At 46.2% G+C, this 25,475-nt stretch overlaps 1 protein-coding gene across 3 annotated transcripts in view; it reads left to right on the top strand.

Moving 5' to 3' along the window:
* LOC137418869 (galactoside alpha-(1,2)-fucosyltransferase 2-like) overlaps positions 1 to 25,475 on the top strand; it is an 89,745-nt gene that overhangs the window by 5,381 nt on the left and 58,889 nt on the right. For 2 of the 3 annotated variants that reach the window (XM_078779384.1, XM_078779385.1), the window contains exon 2: positions 6,179 to 6,361. In XM_078779384.1, coding sequence (XP_078635510.1) covers positions 6,208 to 6,361 — 154 coding nt within the window. In that variant the 5' untranslated portion in view covers positions 6,179 to 6,207. The remainder of the gene's footprint in view (positions 1 to 6,178; positions 6,362 to 25,475) is intronic. The other variant, XM_078779386.1, reaches the window with a different exon arrangement.

Here is a 25,475-nt window from a genome sequence, read left to right as displayed (position 1 = left end):
CGTCCTCTTAACTGTAGTGACTGGTGCTGGTTGTACTACTTCATGGGATTGACTTGGTCGCTGTATTATAATCCCATTGGTATTGTGTGTTGTTCCACGCCCAGACAATGTCTCCTCCCCGAAGTCATTATTGTCCCATACGAGTGTGACATGCTTGCCCGCCTGAATGATTAATGGAAGAGCATCCTCTCCACGATGTAGTTCTTGGTTAGCCAGTGCAGTGTCATGATTTAAGACGACAGAGTTTGAGACGCAGTAACCAAACCCGTTCAGTAGGCTGATTAATTGGGCTGAACCTGAGAGATGACGTACTGTCATTGCAAGTGACAAATGTTTGGGCATCTGTTTCCTTCCCTTTGATTGGAGGTATATGATGTCCTGTGCAATTGTGAGAATTCTTCTATGTATTGTAGATTCTATCTTTACAAACTCATCAGAATCAGGTTCGTCTGACACTCCCACCATCCATGCAATAAAGTTATAGAGACAGGCAGGTACAATTGCTTCTGCGGCATTTGTTGTCAGGTGCTCAGAGGTTGGGGGCCATGGCATATTTGGCTTGATCTCATCGATTGCATTTCTCAATTGTAGCGCAGTGAAGTAGTGTTCTCTAAGGTTATTCTCAGTATACCCAGGTTGCTTTGGTGGGGTTGGTTCAGAGTCGGATGTTTGTTCTGTCTCTGTTGTGTCATCACCTGAACCATGCATGGTTTCTTGCAACACTTTCTTTTCTTCAACCAGCACTTCAGTGGAGATGTCATTAACATACACAAGGTGTCCTTGGCAGCGCATACACGGGGTTAGAAAGCATAGTTGTGGAAATGTTTTCATCAGTCTTGTCTTGTCTTGAGAAAGCCACTTTTGTAGTTTGATTCTATTCCGTGTGTTGCTTTGATTTGTTTCATGAACATGTCATTAAGTCGTTTCAGTCTGTAGATTTCCTTGTTGTCTATTATAAGATCCTTGACTGTTGCACAAAATAATGTGTATGCTTCTGAGTAGTTGGAGTCTCCTTGGTGCTCTGCATTAGGTGTTGTTGCTAGCTTGCCTAAATACCGGGTATACTCCTTGTAGCAGCGACCATGGTATTTTACCTCTATCGCAACACAATCGCGGTCTTGAATTTGAAGCAGCAGGTTTGTATTGTTGTTGTTTTTAGCGGCTTGCTGCAGTCTTGGTGCCTCAATTGTTGAGCACTTTTTTAGAGGCTCTTTTCTTCGTCCCTTTTGCCTGTATTGATTGTTCTCTCTTTCTGACAAAGGATGCATATATTAGGCAACACATATTGGGATCTGGCTGAACATTTGGGCTTGCCTAAGCTGGAGCGTAGAGCACGTTTCTTGACTGGTTGTGGGCCTTTATGCACCTTGTCAATGTTGATGTTGATGTCATTGCATGTTGAAGCTGCAATAAATACACATAAAAGAAAACAATTAAAATTATGTGAGTTAAAAATGTCTAGACCTCGTCATGGTTAGCCCGACGAGATTCCCTCCCCCTCCCACCCCCCCCCCCTTCCTCAGACTTCCTTTAAAAAATTTATTTGTTTCACCTCGGCCCTACCTCCTTGCATAAATATTGGACAGTTCCTTCAATTCAAAATCGTTCGACTACACACAAAATCATTTTACATATACCTCACAAAAAAAAAAATCAAACTAAGTTTTGAAGCATTGTCATGATTTATTATTCAAGTTATTCAACCTACCAGTATTGGCTGCATTTTCTTCTCTCTTTTTCATGCTGCTTTGCACCCTGCTCACTCGTTGTTTATCGGTAAATCGTGAATAACACACTTGATGAAACGCTGCATCATGCGGTATAGCTATAGCAGGTATTGTTACCATACTGTTGCCACGTTCGCCGAATTCGTCAGCGTGGTTCTTCACGAAATTTCTCGCAATTTCAGCTTGATCACCTTCTAAATTCTGCCACGTAAGAACAAATTGCAAATATCGCGGCCATGTTATATCACTAAAAGGTATTAAACTTGATCTTTTGGCCGGAGAAATGCACATATAACAGCGTTTCTCGCTCCCACCCTCGTCACCGTCGCTGCTACTGGAGGCCGCCATTTTGTTTACTCGCAGCCGGACGCCCAGACATCGTTCGTCGCGCGAATAAGCGCGATCCTCATTGGTCAATACATCGAAATGCATTCTAATGTTATGCTAAAATAAATGAAATGCTAAACGGAGATTTTGGAAATAAAATTATAAATTTCAACATTATATTACAGACTAACGTACCAGAATCTGACTTGTGAAAAGTCATGAACATTATTTCTTAATTTTTTCTATATTATCATGCCAATTTGATGCCCACCCGATTTTCAGGTCAAGAAATGAAATGAAAAATTGGAACACCTGGCAGTCTATCTGTCGGCATTAGTCGGTGTCCTTCGCGAAGGGTCGGCGAGCTATCGCCGGCATCCTGAACAAACTAAAAATGCCTGCGCTAAATACTGTGGGGGAGGCAATGGCAAACCACGAATGTCACAAATGTCTGGACCTCTTCTCTGAGAGATTTTGGAGAATCCTTTGTTGTAGGCCTTGATATCTCAAAAGCTTTTGACAGAGTTTGGCATCGGGGTCTGATATCCTAGCTCCCTCTTTCGGCTTTCCTCCTTCACTCTGCTCTCTCATATCGAGCTTTCTCTCCGACCGCTCTATCTCTGTAATTGTCCATGGCTCAACATCTCCCTCCTTCCCTATCAACAGCGGTGTTCCTCAGGGTTCTGTTCTGTCTCCAACACTCTTCCTTCTTTTTATCAATGACCTTCTTTCTTCTACAAATAACCAAATGCACTCATATGCTGATGATTCAACGTTGCATTCCTCCATGTTTTTCCCATCTGCCCCATCTTCCCTCAATCGATCTGCATCTCGTTTTATCACAACAACCTCTTTAAATTCGGATTTGGACAAGATTTCCCAGTGGGGCAAATGTAATCAGGTTAAATTTAATGCTTCTAAAACTCAATTTCTTCCCATACGTCTCTCCAAAACTCCTCTCAACTCTCCAATCTCCTTTGAAAGTTCCACAATTACACCATGTGATATAATAAACCTACTAGGTATTACCCTAACTTCAAATCTATCCTGGAATCCACACATTACACAAATAGCTAAATCTGCCTCGAAGAAACTGGGAGTCCTGTTCAGATGTCGAAGATTCTTCTCCTCTCAACAGTTGCTTCAACTATATAAAGGATTGATTCGTCCTTGTATAGAGATCTGCTCTCACATCTGGGGAGGTTCTAGTTCCACATACTTACTGGACAGAATTGAATCCAAAGTAATTCGACTTATCAGTAATTGGCACCACAGTTGGGTTCGGCTTTATTTTTCTTCTGCATATAAATTCGCGTGTGTCTCATCCCTAATCTGTCTGTCAACCCACAGATCTGTGCCGTTATTTATTGTCCCGTTCCGTAATTGTCCCGTAATTGGCACCACAGTTGGGTTCGGCTTTATTTTTCTTCTGCATATAAATTCGCGTGTGTCTCATCCCTAATCTGTCTGTCAACCCACAGATCTGTGCCGTTATTTATTGTCCCGTCTACCCTTATCCCCATATTTCATTGTAAATAAACACCATTTTTTGACTATAAGAAGCATTTTCCCACCTCTTGCCTCCCACACATTGTTCCTCCAGCTACAACCTCGTTTGGGTGATCCTTTGGGAATCTTGGGAATTTGGAATTTGGGATTTGGAATGGGGAATTTGGGACTACTGCAATAGCCTCCTTTATGGTTCACCCTCAACAATCACCAATAAACTCCAATACATTCAGAACTCCGCTGCCCGTCTACTCACCCATTCCCGGACCCGTGACCACATCACCCCCGTCCTTTACAAGCTCCACTGGCTCCCCATCTCCCAGAGAATCCAGTACAAAATCCTCCTCTTGACCTACAAAGCCCTCCATAACCTGGCCCCATCCTACCTGGCTGACCTCCTCTCCAGACACACTCCCACCCGCAACCTCCGCTCTGCTGGTACCAACCTCCTGACCCCCCCCCCCCATCCGGACCAAATTTAGATCCTGGGGGGACAGGGCCTTCTCCATCGCTGCTCCCACCCTCTGGAACTCGCTACCTCACACCATCAGAGACTCCTCCTCACTCACCACATTCAAAACATCACTCAAGACCCACCTGTTCAACACTGCATTCAACATTTAACCCACAGCATCTAACCCCTGACTATCTCCTCTCCTTCTCCCTCCTTTGTGCTTTGAATATTTCCCTATTGATTCTTCTTTTTTTGCAATTGTTTTTATGTTTTGCTCTGCATTATGTTTTGCACTCTGTCAAAGCGTCTTTGGGCTTCCTGAAAAGCGCTATATAAAATAAATGCATTATTATTATTATTATTATTATCAACTCTCCCAATGTGACCTGAAAATTACGCTCAAATTACGCTGAAAATTACGCTCAAACACGCTCAAATTACGTTGCTCAAAAAGACTAACCCTTGATTATGGTACATTAGAATCAGGATGCCCTCCTCTTGCGTCGAAGTTCATTGTGACGGCGAGATAACTCGTATTATTACCTCCGCCACTTAAGGTGGATGGAGGTTATGTTTTCACCCCTATCTGTCTGTCTGCTTGTCTGTCTGTTTGTTTGTCTGTCTGTGGACAAGATATCTCAAAAAGTTGTCGAGTGATTCGGACGAAATTTGGCAGAGATATAGAGTATGTTGCAAGGACAGAAAAATTAGATTTTGGTGAAGATCCGGATTCGGATCCGGCTAGTATAATTTTTTAAATGATTCTTCACCATTGGGTGAAAGGGCCTAAATCGATACATAGCAGGATATCTCAAAAAGTTGTCGAGTGATTCGGACGAAATTTGGCAGAGATATAGAGTATGGTGCAAGGATGAAATGATTAGATTTTGGTGAAGATCCGGATTCGGATCCGGCTAGTATAATTTTTTAAATGATTCTTCACCATTGGGTGAAAGGGCCTAAATCGATACATAGCAGGATATCTCAAAAAGTTGTGGACGGATTTGGACGAAACCTGGTGGACATGTTGGGTGTCTGACACGGACTACCAGATTCGATTTTGGTGAAGATCTGAATATGGATTCAGAAACAAGAATTATTTAATTTTCAAGGGAATCTTCACCATTGAGTGAAAGAGCTAAAACCGATACATGGCAGAATATCTCAGAAAGTTATGGACAGATTTGGACAAAACGTGGTGCACAGGTTGTGTGTGTGACAACAACGAATCGATTCGACTTTGATGAAGATCTGAATATGGATCCAGTTACAAGAATTATTTAATTTTTAAGTGATCCTTCACGATTGAGAGATCGGACGAAAAACGATATATAACATGATAATTAAAAAAGTTGTGGACGAGTTATGAAAAAACTTGGTGGACGAGTTGGTTAGATGACAAGACCAAGCCGATTAGATTTTGGTTCAGGTCCGAATCCAGATCCGGCCTATCAGTGGGATACAAAACATAAACTGTTCAGCCTGGTGGAGGTACGCGCTCTACTGAGTGCCGTTCTAGTTATTATTACCCTGCGCTCGCGAAGCGAAAAGCGAGGTTAAGCATTCCTTTACGTACGTATGATTGACAAGAGATTTTCACCATAGTAGGGCCTCCTCCTGTAGAATATTTTAATGAATATTATGACGTCATAGGTCACGTGGTACAGGCGCCATCTTGGGAAAATGTCGCACCTCTAAATCTCTGAAACCACTCTATGGAAAAAATTGAAACATGGCTCATTGTAAATTACTCCATATGTGGAATAGATGTTGTTAACGATGACGTCATTGGTGCCATATTTATGACGTCATTATTCGACAGGGACAACGCTTAGTCTGATCAATTTGAAATTGCTTGAGCATGATCTATGCAACAATTATTTAGAGAATATAAATTTATGATGTCATCAATCACGTGGTCTGGCAGCCATATTGGATCAAAAAAAAGAAACGTTCAAAAACGGAAGAGTTAGTTCACACCAAGTTGACTGTGCAGGGTAAGTATTCTATGAATACCATCTAGTTTTGATGATGATTTTATTATGACTATTACAACTTAAATCATCTTTTTCCAATGCCTGTGTAGTTTTGAAGCCATTTATCCGTAAACCAATACCAATGTATTTAAAGCATCTTTTTATTCTCCACCTTATGTTTATAGATTCCAGTGAAACATTTTTATGAAAGAATATGACACCTGGACAAACCGGTTTGAGAGTTCCTGATGAGACTTCTAGAGCTGGAAATCTCATGTCGATGAGGGTCATTATCCTGCTTGTGATCTGCAGTGCATTGTGTTTCACCTACGGTCTGTTCACACCTTTATCGTCCTCTCCGAATATAAGTAAGAGATGCTTGCAGTGGCGCTCATCACTATTTAAAAGTAGGGGGGGGACCTTATCTGGAAATTTATTTCGAAGTGGCTATGAGAAGATGATTATGTTTTTTGTCATTTTCATGAATTTGATAAAATCGCATAAATAGTTACCAATTTTAAATCTGATATCAAACTTCAAATTGAATTGATGATATATCAGGAAGTCGGAAGACGAGTGATGTAGGCATTTTACAGGCATTTTAAGGCCATTTTCCCTGCAAGAGCGGGGGTTAGCCTTGCGGTCCCCATGACAATGTTCTCCATTTTGCCCTATTTTCGGCATCTCCCCTTGTTAACCCCCTTGCCCGCTTTTCTTCTTCGACCACCTTCAGCCAAGTCTTTCTCGGCCTTCCCCGTCCTCTACTTCCTTCCATATTCATTCCCATCACTCTTTTCAACCAGTCACTTTCATCCTTCCTCAACACATGACCAAACCATCTCAACCTGTTTCTCTTCACAGCATCCATCACAGGCTCTATTCCCATCATCTTTCGCAATTCATCATTTGTCTTCCTCTCTCTCAACGATACTCCACACATCCACCGAACCATTCGCATTTCCACCCTTTCCAGCCTTTGTTGCTGCTCTACGTTCATTACCCATGTCTCACTCCCATAAATCATAACACTTCTCACACATGCAGCATGCACCTTTCCCTTCAGCTTCAATGACACTCCCCTCCTCGTCAGCACGCCACTCAGTTCCCGAAACTTCTTCCATGCACATCTCACTCGAGCAACCGTTGCCGAGTCTGATCCACATTCTCCATTCAGCATGTCTCCAAGGTAACAAAATGTTTTCACACCTTCCAGCTTCACGCCGTCTCCAAGATCCAACTCAACATTTCCTCCATCTGCAGCTCCCTCTGTGCACACCTTACACTTGAATGTAGCTGCCACACTGGTTAATGACCCTCTCAAACCACTACATTTTTGATGAACCCACTCAGCGCACATTGTTCATTGAATGGAATTCACTCCAACACCCTTCCTGCACACAGCACACGGCCACGTCCCAGTTTTTTCCACCTCACCACATGCTTTACCACTTGCCATCACCTTCGTTTTTCCGATATTCACCTTCAGACCTTTTGTCTCCATACACTCCTTCCACTTGTTCATCTTCTCCTTCAGTCCATCCATACTTTCTGCAATCAACACCAGATCATCTGCATACAACAACTCCCACGGCAAACCCTCCTTTACATTCTGAGCCAGCACCTCCATCACAGCTACAAATAGTAGTGGACTTATTACCGACCCCTGATGCACTCCCACCTTCACCTCAAACTCACCACTGTTCCCGTCCTTCGTCCTTACAGCTATGCGCGCTCTTTTGTACATTTTTTTTCTTCTTCTTTTTTTGTATACTGAATCGAGGCTCGTGAAAGAGCTAACATTTATTTCACAAACAAATCAACCAAACAAAATATACAAAAAGAGGGAGCGGAAGACAAGATGGGGAGAGAAGGGGAAGCACACAACCACAACATTTGAGAGCAGGGAGAAGTGTGGGAGGGAGAGGGCTTGGGGGCAGGAGGACAATGCAATATATATATATTGTTACGGTCCGCGGATTAGGATGTTATTTTTACCGAGCGGAGGTATAACCGCGGCCGAACAGTTCTTCCCGGATTCACCCGATTTACCCAAACGTTGGCCGTATCGCGCCACCGCTATTCAATCAGGGAAAAGACAAAGACGACGGATGTGAAGAAAAGGAATAAGTAGACGAGAAAAGGGTTGAAAATACTACTAAATTTATTTACTATTTACAGGCTCAAAATAACCAAGGAGAAGGAAAGATAAGAAAATAATATACAGAAGCTTTTAGAGACACAGGGAAAATACTAGCTTATACTGACTTAATTATCGACCCAGGACAGAACAAACAAAGACGACTCACACGGGGAATGATGATAGGAATTGGCTGGAAGGAGGTGTGTGGCTGGATGGGGAGGACGGCACGGAGCTGGCTGGAGCTTGATCCCACACGGGACGTCGGGCTGGACCTCGACGGCCGCTGATGCCACCGAGCCTGTCGTGTGCGCGGGATCACGGGTCGGAGCTGCTTGGTGGAGCCGACGCGCTGGTGGGGGGTCTGGCGTGATGGGTTCTCTCCTCTCTCTTTCTTGGTCCAACCACTCTTTCTCCACCGACAACTCAACGCAACCACTCAACGCAACCACTGACCACCCCTGACGACCAACTCAGCTCTGACCAAAACCACACAACTCAGCTCTTGTCATGGACCTCTCTACGCGCTCAGCTCAGCCTTTTAGCTCATCTCTTGGACTCATCTCTTGTCTCAGTAAAAGCGCATCTCGTAAAAGCTCATCTGCTGACGACCCAGCTCTTGTCTCCTGTGGGGGCGTCCCGCCGCGGGTTATATAGGCCCCTCCCCTCAACCTTTTCGAACCTCCCCCAAACGTTCTCTCTCCGCCCTCTCAAGCCAAACCCCTTGTTCATGGTTGGTCAAGTGGGGCTGGCTCACTCCTCCCCTCTCTGACGAGGTGGGGACCCGCCTTTCTTCCCCAACCCTGCCTCGTGGCCAATGGTGGTTGAAGAAAACCGCCCAAAATGCAGTTGGCCATTGAAATGAAATGAAAGGGGATCTACTCTTATTTCACTTGGTGCAATGGAGTATTTAAATTAATGGGAGACACAGCCTTACCCTAAGACACATAATAAGGAAATAAACTACTGAACAGGGGTATTATCGGGTCCTGCAATGTGGTGTTTCATGGAATAACTACCGAGACGCCCTTTGACCTTTACACTACGGAGGTATTTACAAGGGTCATGACATTTACAAAGGGTGATCTTTACAACAATTTACACTACAACAACAAAAAAAAAAAAACCATTCTCATATCCACAACACTGCACCCTCCTCCTCTTAGACACGTTCCCGGCCTACAACTTAAATTTAGTGCGACACTTAGGTGTAGTTCCCTCTACTTTTAACCTGACCCTGAGTGCGACAGTTTTAAAACATAAATAAATGTGTCCCGCTGCTCCATTGCACCCTGCCTAACAGACTTACGCCCACAGTTAACCGAATTGCGGAATGGTCTTCAAACTACACACTGACGGTGGGGAGCATTATTTACAATTGACGCTACTTTTATTTACAAAACGTAACCCAGGACCTGTAATTGTTCTTTCTGGGGGGGGGGGGGGGGGGGGGGAGACAGTCTGCTCTGCATCGACGCACCATGAAAACACCCAAAAACGCACCAATACACCCCCAAGCACCAATCGGTGCAGTCATCACTGTTCATCAATGTTCATGAATAAAAATAAAATCAACAACCCCTAACCCTGCAGGTGATCTCTTGCTCTTCGGCTCCCTCTGCTGGCTATTATTATTTCTTCCAGTTGTTGTCATTTTACTTTGCTGGCGGCCTATTTGTATTAAAACGAAATGCACCCAACGTGTCCATTTTTATTTATTTTATTTATGGCCCACAGGGCCGACTACGTGTGGTTCACCTGTGGGGCATCGGTGCCCTGTGGCCAAGGTCCGCCAGCAAGATTTCGGGCCTTCATGGCCGGTTCCAGCAGAGGGGCCATGCCCCAACCCATGGGGTCCATAAGTGGTGCTCGGCCACAGATATGTGGTCCATCATGTGGTGCATCGATGCAGACAGCTGGTTCTGGGAGTTCCGGGCGCACAATGGCGGACTCACGCACGCTCCCCTCGGCGCCCAATGGCGCACAGGTCATGTGGGAGACAAAAGGGGGAAGACAAATGAGCGAGGGGTAAGGTCACAAGGGTACACATCAATAAGGCAATGCAAGGCGAAATGCGTACGGAGGGCGAAGTAAGAAAGCTCGTCCCTACCGTACGTCACCCCCCTGTCACCTACACTACCCTTGCCCTTACCCCATATGTACAAAATCTACACATTACAAATTCGTCGCTACTGTCACGTCTCCCCATATTTCCCATACCAAATTCGTCTCCACAATCCCTCTAGCCTAAACTTGCCATCACTCAAATTCATCATCAACCCTCACAAGGAGGGAGAGATGGAACATAAAGCACAATGTCACACCCACGTCATGATGCGTCTCACAATCCAAAATATTTGCACATAAAAAATAATCAAAACATGGTATGGTGTGGAGGTACGTCATCTCAGGTGAGTGGATGCAGATGGTGCGAGGAGACTTCAATCCGAACTATCTTCTAAATGACTTTAACACACTTTACACTACCCGGGGTCTTTCCCTGCCAATCCATTGGTCAACTTACACTATGGGTTCTAAAAGCCAATTCCCATTGACCAAACTGTGGTGCTTCTCAATTTGGGGTCTCACTCCCCCGATTCATCTCCCGGTGCCCTTGCACAATTTCTGGGCTGTGACGTGTAGCTCTCCCAGCAGGTCTACCCACCTGCACACCTCCACCACTGTAGTTGCCACCCGAGCTTACCTGCTCCTTACCTAACCTATCTAACTGGGGAAGGCCCCTCCTGGCTCTGTCACCCCTTGGTGCCCTCTGGCACTGGGCTACCCGGGTCCGTCCTCCGGATCCTCGGGCCCCATCCACAACTACCGGCTCCCAGAGCCCACCTGCGGCCTCACCTGGCCGACATCCTCACAGTGGTGGAGTGCCCAAACCAACTACACACACTAACAGGCTACACGCCCAGCCATTTCCACAACACTAATGCACCCATCCAAACATCATTCTTTCACCCGCACCACAGATGCCAATATCCAACCACAATTTACCTGTACCCTCTACCTAACACTTACACTACCCGCCCCAGGTATTCGTGATGGGGGTCCACTCTTCCCCCATTCACACCTTCGCACCATCCACTCCACTCCTTAGTTTCCACCATACTCACTCCACGACCATCCATTCCAATACTCCATATATTCCACACTCCATGTATTTCACACAACTGTTGGTGCACACCTGTGCACTCACACCTGGTGCCACCTGCACCCTCCTCCTCTTCCTGGACCAGTTGGTCAACACAACACACATCACCATCACCATCACTCAAACACTGCTCCATACACCTGTTCAGTTGCACACCTGTGCAATCACACCTGGTCACCATACACTTTTCACAATACACTTCTAAATACACCTCCAACACTCACACGGCATCATCTGAACTACCTGTTGCCCTGCTAACTTAGTGCTCCCCGTCTTCCCTTTAAACTAAGCACATACCACGTCATTATCATCCACACTAATCTACCTGCGTCCCCACTACAGGTATCCTTGCCACTAACTAATCTTAACGTTACCTAATGTCATCTTCGCTAGATCCCTACACACGATATATCCTAACCCACCCGGGCTAGTTTTCACTGCCATACACCCCATAAAACTAGTGCTCCTTTGCCCCCCCTGTGAGGGATGGTGGATTGGCCATCCCATCACATGGGGCATCTCTTACTATAAATTTTGCTCGTCCAATTTCCACAAATCAAAAATTTTCCAATTACTGCCAATTCTATTCACTTTTCTAAATTTCGGATCAAAACACTATCAGTATCATCACCATCATCACAGTCCGCTATATCCTAGCCTCGGTGCGTCATGACTTCATTAAACTCGGCTTCGCAAAGCCGAGCAATGAACGCGGGTGGTTTGGTCGCCTGCAGGTTGAATCCGTCCGGCTTTCGGTTCAAGGGAGGTGGTTTTGGTCGGCCCGAGATTCCACACACCATCTCGGCGCGGCACCTTGCGGTCCCGGGCCCGATGGCTCAATCTCCCCCGGTCGGAACCCCGTCCCCACGACGGGGCACCGTTCCGCTTCCTCCCACTCGCCCTTGAACCGTACCGGTCGCCTCGCCCGCCAAGGCCCGGACTCGACCGTGCGGGGCGGGGCCAAGCCCGAATCGGCAACGACGCTTCGAAGAGAAACGACGCAGCTTCGATCCGCGCCGGGCCTCGCATCCAACAAAGCACACCGCGCCCCGAGTGCTCGCATCGGCTATCCGTTGCCCTAAACGCTAACCCGGTTACCGTCGATGCTTCACTTGCATACTTGCATACTCACACGCATACGCTACCCCTTTCACCCTCACCGAGGTCGGTGCGTCAACGCCGTCCGTACATTCCACCAACGCTCTCCCTGTTACACACCACACCTCTCGCGCACACTCGCCGTTCGCACACCTCGGTCCACACCTCTCCTCCGTTACGTCCTCCGTAACACTCACCATGGGCGTGCACTCTGGCATCCACCCACTAACGCGCTCACATGGGCTCTCCCACACCCGCGCTACCACCAACTCAGGTGTGCTTCCTTGCACACCCTCAACCATTCCAAGCGTGCATTCTCGCACCCGCTCCACCACCAACTCACTCCTCGCGTCACACTCCGTACACCCCGACGTGCATTCTCGCTCGCACTTGGTTTCACTCCCACACTTTATAACACACCCACTCGCCAACGCACACTTTTTCCTCACACGCGTGCCATTTTTACTCACACGGGACCCTTCACCAACGCCCGGGTGCTTCCTTGATCCCAATCGCGCGACAATTATCTTGTCGTTAAACATCCTCCTGCAAAATCTACCCGCACAATACACAGCACGACTCACCTGGGGGATTCCCTTCTCCACGTGCACCTGCAAACTCTTTATTTGGTTAGTGAGCACATCCTCATGATTTGAGCAGGGACTTTATACATATTCCATCACCTCCTCCCGCCGCGAGTGGTTTTCTAAGTCCCCGGTCTCTTCAATTTCAATGCCCACTTCCACTTTTTCTTTACTCACGTCGACGACCGTTGGCTTTAATAAAATTCCCTCTGCCTCATCGGTCGCCGGCTTTTCCAAACCCCGTGTCGCGATTTCTACCCCCGTCATTGTACCCGTGCTTTCCTCCGCTTCGCTCAACCAGTGCTTCTCGACCCGCATTACCTCGTCGTGCACCCCTGGGACCCTTTCACCAAACTTGCGGTCTCTGTCCCTCTGCTCCCTTTCCTCCCTATCGGCCCTCATTCCGTTTATCATTTTGTCCATAAGGGCCCCCATTTGCAGGAAAAAAAGGTTCGAATCCACCAGCGGTGCTGCTACGGTCGCGGGCGCGGTCGCCGTGGCCATGTGCGAGGCGCCATTTTGCGCGCCCGTAACCTCGTGCGCGAGAGCGCCATTTTGTGCGCCTGATACCCCCTCAACCATATTGCCAATGTTCTCCTCCTCTTTCATCCACATACATTTCCCCGAGGTCCTGGGTCGATTCTACCCCGTCTGTCTTTCCCACCGGCATCCCGTCGCCTTGACCAGCCATGGCGCGATTTCAAAATTCGGGTTTTTCTTTAAAAACAAAACAATTTCCAGCAGCTTGTAATTTTGAGCGCGTTAAGCGCGCTTCGGGTCCGATCCCACACTTCTGACACCAATTTGTTACTGTAATAACACAATTGGTGTCCAAAATTTGGGCTAAATAAATTTAGTCCCAGGTTCGAATCCCAACTCCTGACTACCAATTGTTACGGTCCACGGATTAGGATGTTATTTTTACCGAGCGGAGGTATAACCACGGCCGAACAGTTCTTCCCCGATTCACCCGATTTACCCAAACGTTGGCCGTATCGCGCCACCGCTATTCAATCAGGGAAAAGACAAAGACGACGGATGTGAAGAAAAGGAATAAGAAGACGAGAAAAGGGTTGAAAATACTACTAAATTTATTTACTATTTACAGGCTCAAAATAACCAAGGAGAAGGAAAGATAAGAAAATAATATACAGAAGCTTTTAGAGACACAGGGAAAATACTAGCTTATACTGACTTAATTATCTACCCAGGACAGAACAAACAAAGACGACTCACATGGGGAATGATGATAGGAATTGGCTGGAAGGAGGTGTGTGGCTGGAGGGGGAGGACGGCACGGAGCTGGCTGGAGCTTGATCCCGCACGGGACGTCGGGCTGGACCTCGACGGCCGCTGATGCCACCGAGCCTGTCGTGTGCGCGGGATCACGGGTCGGAGCTGCTTGGTGGAGCCGACGCGCTGGTGGGGGGTTTGGCGTGACGGGTTCTCTCCTCTCTCTTTCTTGGTCCAACCACTCTTTCTCCACCGACAACTCAACGCAACCACTCAACGCAACCACTGACCACCCCTGACGACCAACTCAGCTCTGACCAAAACCACACAACTCAGCTCTTGTCATGGACCTCTCTACGCGCTCAGCTCAGCCTTTTAGCTCATCTCTTGGACTCATCTGTCTCAGTAAAAGCGCATCTCATAAAAGCTCATCTGCTGACGACCCAGCTCTTGTCTCCTGTGGGGGCGTCCCGCCGCGGGTTATATAGGCCCCTCCCCTCAACCTTTTCGAACCTCCCCCAAACGTTCTCTCTCCGCCCTCTCAAGCCAAACCCCTTGTTCATGGTTAGTCGAGTGGGGCTGGCTCACTCCTCCCCTCTCTGACGAGGTGGGGACCCGCCTTTCTTCCCCAACCCTGCCTCGTGGCCAATGGTGGTTGAAGAAAACCGCCCAAAATGCAGTTGGCCATTGAAATGAAATGAAAGGGGATCTACTCTTATTTCACTTGGTGCAATGGAGTATTTAAATTAATGGGAGACACAGCCTTACTCTAAGACACATAATAAGGAAATAAACTACTGAACAGGGGTATTATCGGGTCCTGCAATGTGGTGTTTCATGGAATAACTACCGAGACGCCCTTTGACCTTTACACTACGGAGGTATTTACAAGGGTCATGACATTTACAAAGGGTGATCTTTACAACAATTTACACTACAACAACAACAAAAAAAAAACCATTCTCATATCCACAATATATATATATATATATATATATATATATATATATATATATATATATATATATATATATATATATATATTGTCCTGTGGACGACTCTATTAAGACAGAGCGTCCACGGATGGCTAATCGAGCTTACTTTGTGGCGTGATCTAAATCAATGGCGGATCATACGTGAGACGGAGGGTTTGGGGAGGATGCCGACTTACCTTCATGCGCGCAGGCGTCTTCAACCTGAAAATCAATAAATCAAACCAACAACGGAGTTGCTGTAAAAAAGAAATACGCAGGTTTATTGCCGGACTCCGAGAACAAAGAAACGCGCCGGTAAATAACTAAACCCCTTTAATGGAGCGTTCCCACACTGACTTCGACTACACACAGATGGGGAGGATAAATAAAGCAATCGTCGTGTTCGGGTGTGGTGCGTCTTATCTTTGTCTGGATGCAGTGTCCGTCAGGAATCGTTGGCTTCTGAGCTCGTCGGCCGACCACAGCTCCGGCTGGCACGAACTGCTCAGGCGTTGGCATGAACACCGGCCTCACTTCACAGTCCGTCCCACGCTACACAGCCCAGCACTCGCACGCAGGCACCAGGAGAGGATGATCGTCGGCGCCCCACCGTCTTTGCAACGTCCACCAAGCGAAAGTCCAAACGGGAACGAAAAGGCAAGAAGGGAAGAGGTCCAAATGGGAGAGAAGGGGAGAGAGGTCTGGGCAGGATGAATCCAAAAACGAGAAACTCCATATGTCGGTGGGCGAGTTGTTTTATCGCTCGTCATCCCACGTCCGCTCCCTCCCTCTGCCAATCAGTGCGTCGCTTCTTTGTGGCCTTTCGCGCCTTCCTCACGTCCCTGCGCTTCTCCCCCAATGAGCGCACCACCCGTCGGTAGTGTTTCGTGTCCTCCGCACTGACCGGTCGAGCGTCCCACGCTCCCGGTGCCACGTCATCATGTGGCTTGTCATTGTCGGTGGCCAATCAGTGCAGCACGTCCTTCATTTTCCCTACTCTCCAATCAGCGACCTTCTTCCAACTCGCCCCTCCCCCCTGTCAATCACGAGTTCTCCGGGGCATGGCTCTCGGCCTGCCTGTTGGTTGTTTGCTCATCATGCCGGCGTTGTGCGCGGCCGCTTCCGGTCTGTTCGTCCGTAAGTCATTGTGGCGGCGGGGAAATTTAATTAATGGCTTGGCGCATAAGCTAGTAACACCAAATGTAACATCACAGTGACATCATGGTCCTCCACAGCCAGCCCCAACATCTTAGCAAGCCACAACCCATAGTCGGCTTAGTAAACTTCCCTCCAGGACCAAGGAACTCAAAACAACATTCTGTGTTCATCCATTCCCAAAGACACAGACTGCCTCCCCAAAGAGAAACTATACAAAGTTGACAGGGCAGGATAAGCCTCATTCGGAAAGAATGTTTTGCTAACGCCAAGCATGGGATATTGTGTCAACAGTTTCTCAAAGTCAGACAACCAGCCGCCAGGGAAATCGGCCACGGTGTCCAACAACATGGAACACTGCTCCCCCCGTCAGGATAGAGACTTGATGAAATTGAAATCCCATATATATATATAATTATATATATATAAAGGAGGAGGAGGGGAGGGGGAAGAGGAGGGGAGGGGGAAGAGGAGGGGAGGGGAACGGGGGGAGGGGGGAGGGGGAAGGGGGAGGTGAAGGGGGAGGGGGGAGGGGCCCTTCTTCCCCCGGGCACCCCCACACCCTCCCCTCCCCCCCTTCCCCTCACCCCTCCACCCCTCCCCCTCCCCCTGTTCCCCTCCCCTCCTCTTCCCCCTCCCCCTCCCCCATCCCCCCCATTCCCGTCCCCTCCTCTTCCCCCTCCCCTCCTCCTCCCCCGCCCGGCAATGCCGGGTACTTCTGCTAGTATATATATATATATATATATATATACAGTCACGTGCATAAAGTAAGTACACCCCATGTAAAGTTTTGACTTTTTCAACATATTTCAAAATAAAGCTATTTGATCTTGATTTCAACAATATTGATAGATAAAGGTGATATAATATAACAAATATCATGAAACATTTACATTTTGTAGTCCATTGTATAATTTAAATAAACATAAAGGCAAATTTTGCATGTGGAAAAAGTAAGTACACCCTTGGCTCTAATAGGTGGTATTGCCCCTTTGGCAGAAACACCTCAAGTAGGCGTTTCTTATAACTGTCTACCAGTCTCTTTTTTTTTCTTTTCTTTTTTTTAATACAAGATCGAGGCTCGTGAAAGAGCGAACATTAATCACACAGAAAGACAAACCGACACATAAAACATATAACATAGGGAGCGGTAGACAAGATGGGGAGAGAGGGGGAAGGACACAAACACAACATTTGATAGCAGGGACCGAGAGACATGGAGACATCGAGAGATATGTGAGTGGGAGAGGGCTTTGGGGGGGGGGGCATGGGAAGGGAGGGGGCATGGGAAGGGGGGGGGGGTGGGAGAGGTATAAAATATATGGACACTGCCAGGACTTCCAGGAAAGAAGTTGGAATTTCAAACAAGGTGGATCTGGGGTGAATTAATGGGGGTAGAAAAGATCAAGGTTTTGGATGGGGGAAGATAAGAGATGGTGGTGAACAGCTGTTTTAAAGACCTGGAGGGAGGGGTGGGATTGAAGGGAGTGAGGGAGTTTGTTCCAGAGGCGGGAGAAAAGAGGAATGAAAGAGTGAAGGTGAGCAGACAGCCGAGATTTCGGCAGTTTAACAATCAGAGGGTTGCTGGCAGATCTTGTGTGACCTGTAGGAATATTTGGGGGACAGAGCACAGAGAGAGCTGGGGGTGCAAGGCCGGAGAGGAGTCGGAAGAAGACAGAAAGACCACCTACCTGCCTGCGGTGAGTGAGTGAAAGGCCCTCAGAGATAGCTTCATCGCAGGAGATTCCAATGATTCTGAAAGCTTTGGTTTCAACAGCGTGAAGCCGAGCTAGGTGTGAGGCAGGAGCACCGGCCCATAGGGGAGAATAGTATTCCATTGAGCTGTGGATGAAAGCCTTGTATGTGGTGAGGAGCTAAGGTGTGCCGAGGAAGGACTTCGCACGACGGAGGATGCCCAGTCGGCGACTGGCTTTAGAGGCCAGCTTGGAAATGTGGTTTTCCCAAGAAAGATCATGGCAGATAGTGAGACCCAAAAGCTTGAGCGACAGAACTTCTTGGAGAGGATTGTTGAGAAAGTAGATGGGAGGGTTGTCCAGTCGATCTTTTCGGAGAGACATAGTAAGAGTGTGAGATTTGTCAGGATTGAAAGACATGTTCCACTTGTTTGACCAGTCTGTGATTTTGTCCAAGTCTTCAGAGAGTGAGGAGGCTGCAGACTGCCGATCTGAGGGAAGAGGAATGGAGCGGCAGAGAGTGGAGTCATCACCAAAGAGATAGAGAGGATTTTCCAGAGAGTCGGAGAGATCATTGATAAAGACCAGAAAAAGCACAGGGCCCAGAACACTGCCTTGGGGAACTCCAGCCTGAACAGGAAGGGGAGATGAGAGAAATCCATTCAGGGCCACACGTTGACTACGACCAGAGAGGAAGTCCGCAAGCCATGCATGGAGATTTCCATGGATACCATAGGAGGAGAGTTTGGTGAGCAGAGCTCGGTGCCAGACTGTATCGAAGGCACGTGATATGTCAAGGGAGACGGCTCTGATTTCCTGTTTGGCATTGAGGACCTCCATCCATTGTTGAGACAGCAGAAGCAGCATGTCCAGAGTAGAGTGACCTGGTCTGAAACCAAATTGATGATCAGAGATCAAGCCATTGGAGAAGAGGAAAGATTTCATATCTGAGGCAATGATGGATTCCATGACTTTGCTGATAATTGGGAGCAGGCTGATTGGTCTGTAGTTGCAAGGATCTGTTTTTGCACCTTTTTTGTGTAAAGCGGTAATGTTTGCTGATTTCCAGGATGCTGGCCGATGACCTTGAGCAAAAGAGAGGGTGAAAACAACAGAGCGATGGTGAGATAGAGCAGCAGAGCAGGATTTTAGGACCCGTGGGCTGATGCCATCTGGTCCAGTTGCAGAATCAGAGTCAAGGTTAGACAAAAACTCCTCCACCTTGTCAGGAGAGAAGGTCACAGAGTCCAGGAGCAGTTAGGTTCGACTGGGAAAGGTGGGAACAGAGAGAGATGGGTTTGGGACTAATGATTTTGAGGCAAACACAGAGTTGAGGCATTCGGCTTTGTCACGTGCGATGTCAACTGTGTGGCCATTTGAGGTAAGGGAGGGGATGGAGGGGGAACAAACACCAGAAACGGATTTGACCAGACGCCACCAGGATTTGGAGGAAGGAGACAGGTTTGAGAGTTCATTTTTCAGTGTGGAGAGATAGTGCTTCCTGGCACTCCTGAGGGTAGACAAACACTTGTTCCGAGCTTGGTGGAAGGAACTGAGATTGCCTTCAGTTGGATTAGCCTTCCAAGAGGCAAAGGCAAGTTGTTTCAGGGCAACTGCCTCACCACAAGATTCATTGTACCATGGACGGGAGGAAGGGTGAGACAACTGAAGACGAGATGGGATAAATCTGTGCATGAGAGAGAGCAGTTTGCTTTGGAAGAATTCCCAGGAAGAATTGATGTCAGAGGCAGTAGAGATGGGATACCAGTCCAGATGATTGATGGCTGCTTGCAGACCGTCCCAGTCGGCCTGTGTGAAATGCCAGACTCATCGACGCTGAGGAGGCTCTCTGAGAATGGCCAGAGAGATGTCCACTTTGACAAGCACATGATCAGAAGAACCGATTGGAGCAGAAGAAGAGCAGCAGACATTAGCAGGGAAGTTTGTCATAACCAAGTCTAGAAGAGAAGATACTCCATTGGCTGCGATCCGGGTCGGGAAATTGACAGATTGTGTCAATCCCAGTGAGTCACAGAAGTCCTTTGCTGAAGTGCCATGACTGGTGAGAGAGGAACCCACACCCAACCAGCTGGCATGATGACAGTTGAAGTCACCACATATGAGGAAGAGAGAGTTGGGATGAGTGGATAGAAGTTGGTCCATGTTGTCAGACAGTGAAATGTAAATGGAGTCATCACTGTTTGGAGGACGGTACAGAACACATATGAACAAAAGGTGGGAGCGGAGAGGAAGCCGTAGCCAGAGGTACTCCTGGGGGTGAGGAGGAGAGAGGGCAGTGCAAGGAGAGTGAGGAAGAGAGTTTTTGATAAAGATAGCCACCCCACCACCAGGACGAGGCTCAGGTCTATCATACCAGAGGAGGGAGTAACCAGGAAGAGATATTAAGGAATCAGAGACATCTTGAAGGAGGAAAGTTTCTGTTAAGCAGATCAAGTCTGGATTGTCAGAAGCAACCTGTATGGAGAGATCGGTCAGGTTTGAGCGAAGGCCCCGGATGTTTGAGGTCCATACCGTTAATGAAGAGAGAGGGGGAGCATCGGGTACAGGACAGGGGAGGGGAGGAGTAGGATAAGATGAAGGATGAGAGGGGGAGGTAGGAAGAGCAGTTGGTAGTGTGTCAGAGATTACAGAAGAGTTCCAAGAAAGGGAAGGATGAGGAGGATGAAAGGTTTGATGGTGAAGGGATGAGGCACAGTGAGGGGTTCTTTGAGGGGGGGCAGAGGAAAGTAGAAGGTTGGGGGGGGGTGGAGGTATGAGATAGAAGGGAGACGAAGTGGGGAGGAGGCAGCTTTGAGGAGGAGGGGGGAGGAGGGAGAATTGGAGAGGAATGGTATGGGGGGAGATTCGACTCTCGACTCTGACATCGACTGGGCCAAATTTTTGCCCACTCCTCCATGCAGAATTCTTTCAGCTGTGCGATGTTTGAGGGATTTCTTGCCTGCACAGCTCGTTTCAAATCCCCCCACAACATCTCGATGGAATTTAGATCCGGGCTTTGACTTGGCCATTCCAGAATCCTCCATTTCTTTTTTTCAGCTATTCCTTGGTGGATTTACTGGTATGTTTAGGGTCATTGTCATGTTGCAAGGTCCACCTTCGGTTGAGCTTCAACTTTCCCACAGATGGCCTCACATTATCCTCAAGCACCCTCTGGTACAATGAAGAATTCATCGTGGATTCTATGAGGGTGAGCTTCCCAGGCCCTGATGCAGCAAAGCTGCCCCAAACCATAATATTTCCACCACCATGCTTTACATTTGGTATCAGGTTCTTGTGGTAAAATGCTGTCTTTGGTTTTCGCCAAACATGTCTTCTGGTACTGTGGCCAAATAGCTCTACCTTTGACTCATCTGTCCAGAGCACATTGTTCCAGAAGTGCTGGTTTTTGCCTTGATGTTCATTGGCAAACTTTAGTCTTGCCCCTGATGTTCTTTCTGGACAGCAAAGGTTCCTCCTGGCACACCTCCCAAGTAGATCAAATTTGTGCAGCCTCTTTCTAATGGTAGACTCGTGCACTTTGACATCAACAGTGGCAAGAGCTACCTGTAGGTCCCGTGATGACATTCTGGGGTTCTTAGAGACTTCTTTCAGCATCTTGCGGTCTGCTCTCGGGCTGAACTTGCTGGGGCGGCCTGGCCTGAACAAGTTGGCAGTTGTTCGGAATCTTCTCCACTTGTAGATGATCTTCCAGACAGTCGAATGATTGATTTCAAATTGTTTGGAGATCTTTTAAAATCCCTTCCCAGACTCGTAGGCATCTATAACCTTATTTATGAAGGCCTCAGAGAGCTCTTTTGATCTCGGCATGGTGACGCCGCAAACTTCAACAACAAAGAGCAAACCAAACTAAATGTCTGAGGTTTAAATAAGACAGGTTCCTCCAAGATCCTCTCTAACGATGTTCTAAGCATTTGCACCTGATTCTAATTTTAGGTATTTGAAGTAGTGATAAATGTAGGGGTGTACTTACTTTTTCCACATGCGAAATTTGCATTTATGTTTATTTAAATTATACAATGGACTACAAAATGTAAATGTTTCATGATATTTGTTATATTATATCACCTTTATCTCTCAATATTGTTGAAATGAAGATCAAATAGCTGTATGTTGAAATATGTTGAAAAAGTCAAAACTTTACATGGGGTGTACCTACTTTTTCACGTGACTGCATATATATTGTTGCGGTTTTGTAATAAAGGTTAATTTCCCCTCCTAGTTAGTTACACTACAACATGTAGCCTCGTTTAAGTTCAGTTATTTCTTAGTAAATGTAAGCGTAGACCTTTCCTGTGTTAGTTTTGCGTTGAGTAGGATAATGAAAATTAGGTGTCCTTATGGTGCTTTCGGTTGGTATTGGCGCCGAAATACCACGCGGCAGGCCTGAACAAGTCGACCGAGGCCGAAGGAAGGCGGAGGAGGAGCCATCGGTAAGCACGAGCTGCAAATCGGGGCTCGAGGGGAGTGACTTACCACTGCGGCAAAAGGCGGGGTTTGGAACATTCGAGTCGGGCTAGGGCGGTGCGACATAACCCTGCTCAGAGCCCCCCACCAGAGTTGAGATGAGAGAAGGTGAGAGTTCAAGTTGAGATGAGAGAAAGTGAGTCCTGGTTCAGTTCGGGGTTTTGAGATGAGTTGGAGTTCGGAGTTGAGAACGCGCGTGAGATTGCGTCGTATCGAGTCATACAGTATGAACTGAATAACCCCGTTGTACACGAACTTGCCCTGCTCCCCACGCTCTGCGCAGTATTAATTGTGCACTGTAAAGAGAGACCCGCGCCAGGCCACAGATGCGCGATATTTCCTACTGCCTGCCTTTGCCTGATACGTGCCACGAGGATTTTCCCTCCTGCCTGCCTTCGCCGGAATACGTGCTGTGACCGGCAGAGGGCCACGCCGTGTGAGCTGTTCCTGGAGTGACCGAAGCTGGCACGTTCGGCGCGCGAACATTCTTCCTCCATCTCCCCGTGTGTGTAAGTGGGCCCATTGTCTGGGGGATTAGTATAAGACTGCTTAAGTTCTGCCCTGTGTCCCTGTCCTTCTACCAATCATTGTAACTCGTGTAAATAAATTCTGTTATTTCTTCTGATTCGACCGTTTTGTCAATTCCATCATTGGCCTCGCATGGTACAAATTAGATCGCTCTAATCGGGTTCTATAGAAAGGTAACAGCCCGAGTCATGTGGTACGCATTCCGCTCGGGTGTACTCAATCACGCGTGGTTCGTGCGAGACTCGATCCCTGCTTCCGCTGCGGCGTGGGTACTGAAGGTACGTGTGAAATTGTCCCAAAACCCTTTTCCACGTCTGCCCGGAAGTGGCGACTCGGTCTCGCGGTTTCGAAGACCCAAGGAGAAAAAGGGGCTTAATCTCCCCTTTGTAACGGGAATGGGCTTCGAAGATCTGCAACAATATATATATATATATATATATATATATATATATATATATATATATATACATATACATATACATATACATATACATATATATATATACATATACATATACATATATATATATACATATACATATACATATATATATATACATATACATATATATATATATATATATATATATATATATATATATATACACACATCTACATATATATATACATATATATATATATATATATATACATCTACATATATATATACATATATATATACATATACATATATATATATACATATACATATACACACATATATATACATATATATATATACATATACATATACACATATACATATATATATATACATATACATATACACATATACATATATACATATACATATATACATATATATATATATATATATATATATATATATATATATATATACACAAATAATTAAGTTAAGCACCCCTACACAACGAATTAAGGTAAGCACCCCCTAATATATATTCTTTTTGTATATGTATACATTGGCATATATTCTAAGGTATGTGAGATCAAATAATGATTGGTATGACATTAGCATTTATCCATTGATGAAATGCAGATACACAGGGTCTATGAGACGTAGGGTTGAGTCAGTGATCCGATCACGTGGGTCCTACACACGTTATTGACGCAAAGATCGCTAGAGGTCTTCTCAGAACAATGACTGTACGTTAGAAAACATAAACGTCATCCACACTGTCCGTGATGGACCTATAGCTCCATACTTAAATTGAGGTGCAAATATGCCTAAAATTCCCAAAAAATTTCACCTTAAATTATTCAGAATAAAATATTGAAAACGGCATGATTGTTATGTTTTTATGTGACCATAATATCACTTCTCCAGAAAATATAGCAATATCATGGGTATATTACACTGTTTTGACGACAACAAACTTGTAATGTGCGAGGTTGTAAAAAAACGGGGGGGGTGCTTAACTTAATTCTTTGTGTATATATATATATATAATCGGGAGATTAAATCAGACGCGGACGTAGCTTCAGGACTTCGATCTTTAATTTGACAAGCTTTCGACCAACAAAGGTCTTCTGCTAAGTCTACAAAAACAGCAGGCATGTATATCAGTCAAGTATGTATAGTTAAATGTGTGTAAGATGTGTGATATGTGTAGAAAATGCATACAAAAGGAAGAGCCACGCCGAATCTCACTCACAGGCCCCAAGTTCAACGGAAGTGAAGCGCCCCTTACAGTTACCGTTTGCGTTATAGTTCCGGTGCACGTGCATATACAAATATAGAGATACATACATACATAAACACACAAGCATATATTCATGTACCATTTATATTCATATAATATATTTATATATTTATATAAATGACATATAAAGGTAGAATGGGTGAATGAATGAATGAATGAAGAATGAATGAATGAAAGAATGAATGAATGAAAGAATGAATGAATGAATGGGTTACGGTTAACAATTTGATTGGGTTGATGTAGGAACATGCTTTAATCATCAAAATTTATGCCATGAGGGATTTTTGTCCGAAGTTTGTGTATCCAAAAGGACTCACGTTTCAGAATCGTGGTGTGTGATCGATTTGTGATTGATTCAATGGCAGAGATTTGAATGTCATTTATCGAGTGATCCGGTTGATTAAAGTGTATCGTGTAAGGTAGAGATTTGCCCTGACTGGTGTGGAAGTTATTGATTTCTGACCGGGTGTTATTAAATCGTGTGTAGAGTGTATTCTCAGTTTTACCAACATATTGTTTGTTGCACTTTTGGCAAGTGATTAGGTATATGACCCATGTAGATTTGCAGTTCATATAGGAGGTGATGGGGAATTTTTGTCCAGTGCTAGAACTACAAAATATGTTTCCTTCTAGTAAATGCTTGTGAATAATACATTTGTTTGCTGTGCATTTATAGAAGCCAGGGATCCTAGTTTGTTTGTTGTGGGGCTGTGGGTGCCTTGCTTTTACCAAGAGGTCCCTGAGTG

The sequence above is a fragment of the Myxine glutinosa genome, chromosome 5 (genome assembly GCF_964187855.1).
Source record: "Myxine glutinosa chromosome 5, kmMyxGlut1.1, whole genome shotgun sequence".
Taxonomy (NCBI): Eukaryota; Metazoa; Chordata; class Myxini; order Myxiniformes; family Myxinidae; genus Myxine; species Myxine glutinosa.
The sequence above is the reverse complement of the archived record's forward strand: the minus strand, read 5'-3'. Positions and strand labels throughout refer to the sequence as shown.